Here is a 12,011-nt window from a genome sequence, read left to right on the forward strand (position 1 = left end):
TGCCACCTGTCGCAATAAGCTTACATGATACTAGTAATATCGATAAGTCGAAATGTAAGCATAATGGATAAGGCACTTGCCCCGCAATCGGGAGGTCGAAGGTTCGAACCCTGTCAGAGGCGGGTCTTGATACTTGTTAGAGAGACCGGTTTGTGAGCCACCAGCTAGTTAAATAATGGTTACCGATTGCCTATCTGCCTGGTGCCTGGCATTAAAAATTAGGGATCGGGAAGTAATGCTGTTCAATGTATGTAGGTTTCTCATAAACCAAAGTGGCTGGCCCTTTCAGTAGGGGTGACACTATAATAAACAAACACCTTACTTTACTTTACTTAAAACAGCAACTTCAGTAACAAAGAGCCGTGTCCCCTAAGGATTCATAACAGATGTCATTCAAATCGGAGAAAAATATATACAACAGCTATTTGAAGTTTGAAAAAAAAAACTTCTTTTACAGATAAAATGAAAGAAAATATGACATTTTTAAATTTAAGGAACAAGTTTTATATTTGTAAATTTGTGTGGAAAAAGGCTTGGGAATGCTTGTTTTTTTTCGGACGAAAATAAGAATGAAGCCGGCTTCCCAGGTAAAATATGATTAATAACATACCTATTTTTAATCAAAGCATTCAGTATAATAAATTGTTCGATTAAAATCATCTTTATTGTGGCAAAACAATTCGTAATATAATGATGATTTTATGTAGGTTTTCTTATTATTGAGCGTTCTTTTGTCACACGTAAAAAGCGCATGCGTATTAAAATCAAAACATCCGGTAAAACATCAGGGCAACCAATAGCATCGTAAAAAGGTCTATTCTATTCTACTCTATTCTATTCGCATATCTTGAAAAATCGAACATAATGGTATTGTATTTGCATGTGTTAACGATAATGAGTTATATTCATGGAATTATTCAGTAGTGATGCTTGTTGCTGTTTTTTGTTTTAAATTGAGTCTTCCAGCACCCTTGTCTTCTACCAAGACAAATTACGAATTTATAAAACTTCGAAATATTGCGTGTCTTAAGGTAGATTTCTGAAAGTACTGTGGAACGGCCTTTTACTTTGATAACTGCAAAAGCACTTTTCTTCTTGTTTCGTTGTTTGATGAATTATTATAAATTATGTTATCCTTGATACAAGGTACACATATCATTTCATCGAAGTTAATGAAAACTATATATAAAATAGGAATGAATCTTCATTTCATTTGCAAATATATTTGGTTTATATAATTATTATTAGCACATTTAATACTTTAAATACGACTGTCCATTTCATTGTGGAGCATCTTCCTATTCAATGAACGAGTGTTTGTGAATGCATCACAACAAGGAAGAAAAAAACACATTGCGAAACATCTTTATTTTGGGGGATTATATGGTTTTCCCCTTCTTTTGCTAGAAACGTATAAGGTGAGTCACCGCTTTTAAACAAGAAGTATTTTGCTGTACATACACTTCCTGTTCTATTTTATAGAAAATAGTTGCAGATATTTATTTCTCTTATCAATTGCATTAATCGTTTAAATAAAAGAGATGCACAAAAATGCGTTCTACGGATATTCTGTGTTTGGTACGACCTATCTTACACAGTGAGCATTTTATACCTCGGCAAACTTTTATAAATATGTGAATAATGCGCGTTTTAGAGTAATGCCTATACTTATAACAGTAAACTCTATATTGTTAATGTGAAAAAGAATATGTTAACATGATATGAAAAAAACATATTCTCATATAAATAATATAACGTAAAGAGTCTCTCTCCCTCTCTCTCTCTCACTCTCTTTCATTTTCCTTCTAGAGCAACACTGAAATGTGGTTTTGAACATGGCTTGTACCAGGCAGAGACTGACAATTAAGAAATTTGTCTAGCAAGAAAGTAAATAGCTACCTTGCTAGTGAGAAATTTACTCGTCGGATATTTTGTAAAAAAAGGTCATCCAATACTCTTCGGACAGTTACTCGCCCGCTGTCCAAAAACTAATTTTACATTGCAATTGTCCGACACATTAGACCGCATACATACTTATAGGTCATCTCTACAACCGGTAAGGTTGAATACTTGTGTTCCTGAGTATAATATAAAGTTTAATATAAAGCTGACTTAGAATTTGCTGTCACGCTTGACCTCTGACAGCCCAGGCTCCTGAATATTCCTTTCGATGGTCCAACGCCGCATACACACTTCTTCTCAACTTGAATCATTCAAATTAAAAGTAATAAACGGTCGTCTCTCTGCAATTTGCATTACATTATCTTTTAATAACTTTTCTAAAGAAAATATGAGATGCATGATACAGCCTATCTGTAACAAATCTGAGATAAATTACTTCAAATACACCAAAACCTAATGTCCTAAACAATATCGTTTATTCAGGTAAGATTTTTATAATGATAGTTACATGAATGGAGCAGTCGCCCGATATATTCATATGCTTCTTCTCAATCTCTCGAAGTCCATTGCTCAATAGTACAACAACAATATATTGACAAAAATCTCTCTTCCGATGGTTGTAGTAAACGTGATTTTTGTCAGTGTAAAATTATTGCATAGCAAATAAACAAGTTTGACCAATAAGGATTTAAACCACTTATATCTCAACCTATTTAAACTGCGTGTATCACAGGAACACTATATTTACCGTCCTGGTAACCGTAGATGACACTGAGTATAAAGTAACCTTTTTAAACAAGATTTAGTGTTCATATTAAGAAATATTTGCTATGTATAACAATTCAAGCATAGACGACGGCGACAAAGCCGCAGAGATGAAAAGTGGATATGACCTGCCGGTGTATGGACTTGCTAATGGAACATTTTATTATATTCATATTCCAGCGCTAATTTGTATTTTCAGCAGTCTTTGTTGTGTTATTATTGTTCTGACATTGTCATTTCGACACAGGAGCTACAGGACATTTTTTTCCTGGACGAAGAGCGAGCGTTTCATTGTATATCTTGCAATCTGTGACGGTGGGTTTAATATATTTCACAGCGTTGATCATCTCCATTACGTCATAGTCAAGGACCATGTACACCCAAAGGAACTTTGTGAGTTTTACGGATTCACTCTCGCTGAATTTATAACGGCACAAAATTTGATCGTGAATATAGTTGCTATCAACGCTTTTATGTTGATGTATTTCCATAAAAATCTTAACTTTGGCAAACGAGATTGGAAATTGTTGACCTGGACTTTCGGTGTACCGTTTGTAGGGGCAACAGCAGCCGCAATCAGTGGGCAGTTTGGACCGGGTGGATCTTTGTAAGTGACTTTGATTTTAATAGAAATTCAATCAATTGCTTGATAGTTTTATGTTTTCAGTAATGATTCCTTCAGGCAACATGTCTTTTTAAATTTGACACGACAATGTGATTAATAACTGACTAACAGAAAATTGTTTAATTCAGAGAAAAAAAAAAGAACGATGACATGTAAGCTCATAAAGGATAACGTTAAATATAATTTCACTGCTTTGCGTTCTCAGCATGCCTAACCGGGCAATGTAAAGGCTTACTGATTTGATTTGCAGATCAATCAAATGAGAGTCTCATTGATTTGTTTTTCAAATAAATCAAATGTATAACCCTATCATAGGTAGTAGTATACAAGAGATAATATGAATCGCCGGATTAATACCTTTATGATTTTGCTGTCATTGCATATCATGTCTATTGAAATATTTAAGTATTTATTTATGTTGATTCTGCTTTTCAGTCAGAACGTTGGCTTTCATTTGTTTCAAATCAGTATGTAAACATAAGACATTTTTCCCATTTCAGTTGTTACTTTGACGGCGTGAAAGGGGGGACGGCATACATATTTTTCACAACGGTACCTCTGCTCATTATCATTGTTATGAATAGCGTTATGTACGTTCTCACTTGGAGACGTATCAGACAAGAGACTTCAAGTCTATGTGAGACGTACAAAAACGTCCACATGGTCAACAAATCAAAACGAGCAGCAAAGACAATGACGATGTTTGTCGTAGCCTTCTTTATTCAGTGGTTTTCACTAGCAGTGTTTGGAGTGTGGGTTCTGATCGATCCGAACGTTCCACAACCTATGATTCATATCATTACAATATTTTCCAACATTGGTGGATGTTTGAATCTCTGTGTCTACATCATCATGAGGCGAAGGTCCAGGGCTGACAAACATGAAGATAGCAAGGAGAAAATAATCGATTCAAATGAGCTGAAAAGCAAATCTGACTCGGGGCATGTGACAAAGTCATCAGAATTAAGTCAAAGTAACGTATAACGGTACACAGCTACCATTTTATCATAAAACACGCTGTTAACACACCTTTATCTATGCGAATTCCCTTGCAAAGCGTATTACGTCCCCATAAGCATAATTCGAAACAGAAGACAACAACGTGATCAAACAACGCTGACATTCTCGGGTTTAGCATGAACATTTATTGACGTTGTTGGATAACAAATTATTATTTTCCTTTTTTTACTGTCATTTGACTAAATGTCTGGGTTGTTATTGTTTGTCTAACATATGTGCATATTTATTTTGTGTTAACATCAGCGGGATTCATCGGGATACATTAACACCCACCAATTTCTTGCTATTCTGCAGACGTTACAACTTAAAAGCATGCGTTATCTCAACAGACTTGTCTAATTGCGATATTGACGAAAGAGGCTAGACATAATTACTATTTTTATTTTTGTTTTCTGTTTTGTAGCTGTTGATTTTATAAATCCATTTGACAATTTTAAAAATTGTATTAACTATCACAACAGCAGTCTTTAGGTGCCGTGTGACGGCGGTAAAACGTCTCCAAATAAAAATATATTTGCATTCAGTACAATTGTTATAATTTTTACCCTCCGGAATTGTGGAATCCATTTAACATCTGAGGCAAGTTGGTGCTAGGGAGCGTAATAACCTCTCAACAACAGCATGAATTAAACCGAGTCTTTTATTTTGCATAAATGTTTAAAAATAATCTTCTTATAAATTTTATTTCAAATTAAATTTGTGGACTATGAACTTTGAAGATTCATCTTTGCATTATATTCCTTAAATTTGAGAATGTTGTTCCGGTCAATCGCTAAATACCATCTTTGCCACATTATCTCCAGATATTTTTTGTGAGAGTTGAAAATGAAAGAATTCGCTGAATTATATTTAATGCAGTTGTTCGTTTTTCATGGACTGTCGAATATTCCAATGTTCTTAGAAATGACATGGCAATTAATTTCGATGATGGAATTGTATTGGGAAGGGAAGACGCAATCATAGGTCATACGGTGGTTTTCGAGCTTTGATGGTAGAGGCGCTTCCGAGTATTATTTCATCACGGGCGGACACCTGGGTAGCACCATCGTCCTTCCATAAACCAGCTGAATGGCGTCGTCAAATGAAAAAATCAACGACCCGAGTGAGTTTCGAACCCACATCGGTGAAGGGCAAGTGATTCGAAATCAGCGACTGTAGCCACTCGGCCATGGAGGCCCTGAAACTTTGTTATTAAAATTGTACAATGCACTGAGTGTTATTTCAGCTACGATCTGACTTAAAATAATATTGTGAGTATTCAGCTTTTGATAGGAATGTAAATATTCAATAACAAGGTCCATTGTTTGAAATAAACTTTAAAATGATTAAAGAATTTAAATAAACATATTTTGATAAAAGTGCTGAGCTGTAACATAACGGAAGACTTTTATACCAGTTTGTACATGGTGTTATTTAATCATTCCCGTGTGAAAGGTATTAATGAAAGTAAAACTATTACAGAAGCTTAATCAGATGACAAAACCATTGTGCTGACGAATTGTATCAATAAGGATTTGACTCATTCATTCTCGGAAACTACCAATTCACTTTATATAATAACTAAAGGAAGTGCATTATTGTTGATAAAGTGTCAATGAACTTTCAACGGTTAAATTCAGCTGTTGAAGAGAAACAGAAAGAAACATATTCCCAGGAAACCGCACATACAATAAATTCAACCTTTCAAAGCAGACCACAACACAAACAATCTATACTGTTGAAAGCTTGAACGTAGAATACCTCCATTTCATAATGATTAAGACAAAATATACCTGAACAATTTTGGTATTCGGTCATTCTGTGCTCAGCTTTCAGTCAGTCAGGAGCGAATGCTCCATAGGCATTGCTAAAGCAAAAACTATATACACGGCATGGTATAACCAGCTGGTTCAAAAACTGCAAAATGGGGAAAATGTCATTTAAGGTGCCAATGTGGAACATGCCAAACATACATGTTGCAATACTTAAACCAGTAAAGGAATTTATTCATAAAAATAATAATATAACTACTCGTTGAATCTGAATATTCTAGTGGCAAACGAATATATTTTACAAACATTAATCAAAGAAGCCCGTCAAGTGTTTATGTGCGTAACTGTGATTTCTAGTGAATGGCATCATGTTGACATATTTTTACACAACCTTGGATGTCTCCTATTCAAATCATTTTTTTTTCAGTTTTATATACCGATTTCAGGACGCCAATTTTTAAAATATTTCTCCCGTTTTTCGCACTTCCTTAAACGTTATATGAAATAATTAATATTAGCCTCCATCCTCTTGACGATCACATTTCAGGACGCCAATGTTTTCGAAAACTTCTCCAGGTAGTAAATATAAATGCATTTACTTATAAATAACATAAGGCTTGATTCATGTCTTTATCGAAGAAATGTGTACATATCTGTTTTGTATTTAATAAAACAATACAATTGACATCAAGAAATGCGCGTACAAATTTTCCCGTCAGAATAAACTCTGTGAGCATATCAAGTTATTGTCCATAAGTATTAACCTGGAACTCATTAATCTTCGCCAATTTTATCTGGCGTTTTCGTTAGTTTACGTGATATCAGTATCCTGAAAATATATATATTACTAAAATAACCTATATACTAAAGTTAAAACTTAAAGCGGATCCAAATAATTACAGACCTATATACTTTATACTATTTCAAAGGTATTTGAGAGACATGTCACTACACACTTATTCGCGTATCTCAACAATATTACTTGATACACACATCGCAATCAGGACTTCTGGTCAAACTGCGCATACCCTAGTTAAACTCGTAGATAATTGCCTAACAAATATGAATAATGGAGCGATTATTGGCGCTATGATATTTGATTTAAGAAAGGCATTTGATCTAGTTGATCGAGAAATCAAAGTACTAACATATAAGTCATAATTCATTCTTATTTTTTCAAATTATATTCAAATGAACTGGTTTAGCGTATAATTGCTAATGATGAAATGTCAAACGAAGGTTTAGTTCTAGCAGGTATTGCTCAATTACCTATACGTTTCTTACTTAATATAAATGACTTCTTACCGCTTTTTCCGAATAACTATGATAAAGATAATCTGCTAATGACGCAACGACACAAACCCTTAATAAAGACCACACTGTACTGTTGTCGAAACAAATCTACAAAATAATACATACGGATTCAATAAATGATGCAGTGAAAATAATATGGTATGGTGGTTAAAATTCAGCGGTTATAAAAGATACTGTACAGAAAACGTCGCTAAAACACAAACGTTTGATAAATAATGATGAAATACTACCACATCTAAAAATGAACACGAATATTGATAACTACTGTATATGGTGATAAAATTCTACCACATCTAAAAAAGGAACACAAAAATTATATAGTTATAATTATAACCAATGACACAGTGGCGTTATAGTAAAGTCACTCACACGTTACTATGGATTCGAGTTCACTTCAGGCCATGTAACGTAATTTTATAGAAATTGCTTTTATTCAACATATTGCTTGTTTTTAATTATTTTCTCATGGAGCATTAGTTTATGATTTCCTAATTTCGTCTACTTGCGGCAAATGCTTGAATTGTCAGGCGAATTAAAGGACACTTGACCGGTCCTGGATTAAGTACAGCTCGTAATTTGTCTTTTGATCTACGATGTTTTAGAGATTTCTATTTGACATTTTCTACAATGATTAATTTGAATACATATACTTAAATGCTGAAATATTTTTCTTGTTATTAGTGCTCAACGTAACATAAGATGACTGTATTTTCTTTCACCTGAAAGTTTACTTATATAGATAATTCAGGTGTTGTTTGAGTTTACAGCAGGTAAAAATGATTAAAATATAAAACTTTCTTGCCAGCCATTACTATTTAATAGTATACTAAGTGGTTTGGATATGATAATATATATATTAATCGATAGAGATACAAGCACTTGTGCTTTTAGTGCGTATAAACTGGTATAAATCATACTGGGACTTCTTGTAAATCATTTCAGAATCGCTAGCTTGATTCATTAATTTGCAAAATGTGATTTGAGCCGCGCCATGAGAAAACCAACATAGTGCATTTGCGACCAGCATGGATCCAGACCAGCCTGCGCATCAACGCAGTCTGGTCAGGATCCATGCTGTTCGCTTTCAAACCCTATTGCAATTAGAGAAACCGTTAGCGAACAGCATGGATCCTGACCAGACTGCGCGAATGCGCAGGCTGGTCTGGATCCATGCTGGTCGCAAATGCACTATGTTGGATTTCTCATGGTGCGGCTCAAATGTGATTTATATCCGTCTTAAAGATGTAACCAATTTGGTATCAAGGCAATACCTCATATTAAATGAAGCCACCAGTCACTTTGTCCTCATTGCTAATGCTTTCACTTTGAGGATGCTTTTAGTGTATCTTCCGAGGGCATGACACAGGTCCCCTTCACAGCCCATTTTAACACATTTTGAATATTTTGACGAGAAAGTCTCAATAGCAACCATAAAAACGTTGTCTGCAAATACTAGGGTATTGCTCTAGTAGTATCAAAATGTCCGCAGCAGCTGCATCATGGACCCATGAATTGTTCTAAAACGTAGAATTAATAGTATGCTGTTATTCAAGCGAGATTTCGGAGTACGTTTTAAACGTTGCAACTGCTTGTACGCATATGCCTGGTCAGGAACTTTGTTCATTGTAATTGACTAATATTACAGTCATAGACTATATGATCTTTCAAACTTGTAAAAATGGTAAGAGGTCATTGATGCAATCGTATGCAGTTTAAATACATAAAAAGTGATACAAGTATTTCAAATCACATATGTAAAAATGTTTGTGCAAATTGTCTTAACCAGGAAATCGTTTAGGTTGATGGTTTAACAACTATTAAACTGACGTAACTGAGTTAATTTTTGTATACAACAAGATACCAGTTTGTTACTGGCATAGTCTAATGAATTAAGACTACTTCTAAAGCCGCTTGTCGATATGTAAGTCAAATAGGGTCTTGCAGAAGTATATTTAACTGCATTTGACGGAAGCAATGATTGTCTTATTAGAATGTCAATAAAATAAACATATTTGATACATTAACGTAAAGCTACAATACTTATAAACCACATTTAATTTTAAATCGTGACTTAAGCAGTTTCGTTTCAAATTTGCAATGTCTTACAAAATAATGAAACCACTTTCTAAGTTATGAAAAAAAATATTGATATGAGTCCTGTAAGTTGGTTTTTCTTTGATAATAGTTTAAACTATGTATAGCCTGACAACATTTTTACTTCAGTTGCTACTTCGACGGTGTCAAAGGCGTGACGGCAAACATCTGTTTCACAACCGTACCATTGCTCATTATTATCGTTATGAACAGCATCATGTATGTTCTGACGTGGACGCGTATCAAAGAGCAGACGAGAAACATTAGAGGTTCATTGAGGGAAAACAGAGCACCATCTACTGTCAGTAGCAGCTCCCAGCGGGCAGCCAAGACAATGTCAATGTTTGTCGTCGCGTTCTTCATTCAATGGTGGTCCCTGGCGTTATTTGGCGTCTGGGCGCTCGTGGATTCTGACGTTCCCCAGGTGATTCACCATTTCGTTACGACTTTCACGAACATTGGTGGTTGCTTGAATCTCGGGATTTACTTGATCATGAGACACAGATTTCAACAATCAGAGACGAGTTCGACTCAGAGACAAACAAATGTGTCTGCATCTGAACCAAATAACCAGGCGGAGAATAGTCTGTAACTTATCTGTTTTATATACTTGATATTGATAAAGTGTTGTAATAAAGTTTTAATGGGTACTAATTCATTGATACGGATAATAATATTTGACTTGAAGGAACAGACTATTAATAATGGACAGTTTACTTATCTCTATTTGATTAATACATTCCGTATATTCCTGTGATATTTTCTTTTTTTTTGCATTCTCATTACATAACTATTCTTATATTAATTTCTCACTAACGTCTAAAATATACATATATTTCACACCTTACGTACTGCAAATAACCATTCACATTTAAATTGTAGTTTATATTCCTCAAGTACTGTACAATTATGGGACACAGAACACTCTTAAGATCTCTAAAATGGTGATCGAAATTTTTTGTCTGTTGAACAATCTACAACTCTATTTTTCCTGTTATTAGTTGTAATGTGTGAAACTCTTGAATATATTATCTTGATTAGAATATTTTTATTGATGTAAAACGTCATTTAGTCCTAAAAATTAACGCTCTGAAGCAAAATAGACTATTCAGATACGGTGACAAATAATGCTACTTTTCGTCAAGAAAGTCCGGTTTAAAATTTGCAATACAGTCGCCGTTGGATGGTGGTTTGTTTGTTTATGCCTACGATCTCAAAGACTGTTACAGGCATAATTCAACTTTTTGTGTTTAATTCAATATTTTTCTCATGTTAATTCATTATATCTTTATACATGTTTTATAACCCTTAGACAATATCCCTGTTTACTAACACACGATAATTGTATTAACTTCCGACAAATGTGTTATTTATTTATTTATTCATTTGGGTTTTACGGCGCACCAACACAGTATAGGTTATATGGCGCCAAACAGGACTACAAATTTTGGTTCCACATCTCATTTACATTGAAATAAGAACATGAGGTATGGAATCAAAATTTGCATACCTGCTGGAATCACAGAGTTACTGCAAAACCAAGTGTTAAGACCCTATTAGTCGCCTCTTACAAATGTGTGGTTGTGATCTTGGACTCCTACTGAAACATTAATTATTTCTTTTATAATAACAATGTTCATGTCGATGCCAATGCGCTAATACGACGGTGCATACAACTTGGCATTTTGCATAACCACGTTCATTACTCTCGTTAATTAAATAATGTACAGTCATATTTATCAATACATGTTGCTTTAATGGTTTATCCTAGGTCGTGATATCATGCTTAGTTTTCTTTTAATTATTATTAATTTAAGGTTTCTTAGCGCGTTTTTATCATTATCTTTTAGCACATCTTTTATCGTATATTTTACATGTAATCTACAAATAATGATCTTTTCCCTAAATGGTGTTTAATTATAGTATTTAAGGCATATAGGCGTGAGTGTGGTCTCGAGGCGCTTTAGTAATATGGCATAGCTGTTTTTCGCATTGATATTCGTTAAGAATCAGTAGACAATATGATCTGATAGTGAGACTGTGTTTGTTGTATTTATCTAAATAATTTAATTGATGAATGCTAAATAAGCAATAACAGTACAACATCTTCCTGTTCGTGTTCATTGTATGTAAGGATCATGAGTTTGTGAGTGTATCAAAACAAGGAAGAGAAAACATAGTTTTAATCAGTGAAACGTCTACTTCTTGTCTACGTCTTGACAATTAGGGGATTTGATAGGCTTCCCTTTTTATGCATTAGACGTGCATAAAAGCATCAGCATAAACATCTTGTTCTACTTTCAGAAAATGGTTGAAATATTTTAGTCGATATATATGTGATTATATGAACTGGGTTCCTGTTTAATATCCAGTTTCGGAAAAGGCTTACAGCTAGGATTGACCCCATATGCCAAAAGTTTTACTGTTTTTATACATTATTCTAGGCTTGTGGGAACTGGATTGCAGAGTTTGAAAAATGACTTATTTTAAATTTAGAACTAGTTTGTTTGGTTTAAGAGGTAAGACCAGAAATGTTGTGA

The 12,011-nt window shown here is 34.2% G+C and overlaps 1 protein-coding gene across 1 annotated transcript; it reads left to right on the forward strand.

The window, feature by feature from the left end:
• Window positions 1-2,636: 2,636 nt before the first annotated feature.
• On the forward strand, window positions 2,637-4,835 carry LOC123565070 (uncharacterized). The gene is made up of 2 exons (XM_045359078.2): window positions 2,637-3,274; window positions 3,793-4,835. The coding sequence occupies exons 1-2, from the start codon at window positions 2,733-2,735 to the stop codon at window positions 4,274-4,276; spliced, it is 1,026 nt and encodes a 341-aa protein (XP_045215013.1). The 5' UTR covers window positions 2,637-2,732; the 3' UTR covers window positions 4,277-4,835.
• Window positions 4,836-12,011: the final 7,176 nt, after the last annotated feature.

The sequence above is a fragment of the Mercenaria mercenaria genome, chromosome 2, assembly GCF_021730395.1.
Source record: "Mercenaria mercenaria strain notata chromosome 2, MADL_Memer_1, whole genome shotgun sequence".
NCBI lineage: Eukaryota > Metazoa > Mollusca > Bivalvia > Venerida > Veneridae > Mercenaria > Mercenaria mercenaria.

Excerpts from the sequence above, each read along its gene's own strand:
- LOC123565070 (XM_045359078.2), top strand. The coding sequence starts at position 2,733 with ATGTATAACAATTCAAGCATAGACGACGGCGACAAAGCCGCAGAGATG. Across the intron at positions 3,275-3,792 it reads TTTGGACCGGGTGGATCTTT|TTGTTACTTTGACGGCGTGA; the intron begins GTAAGTGACTTT and ends TTCCCATTTCAG.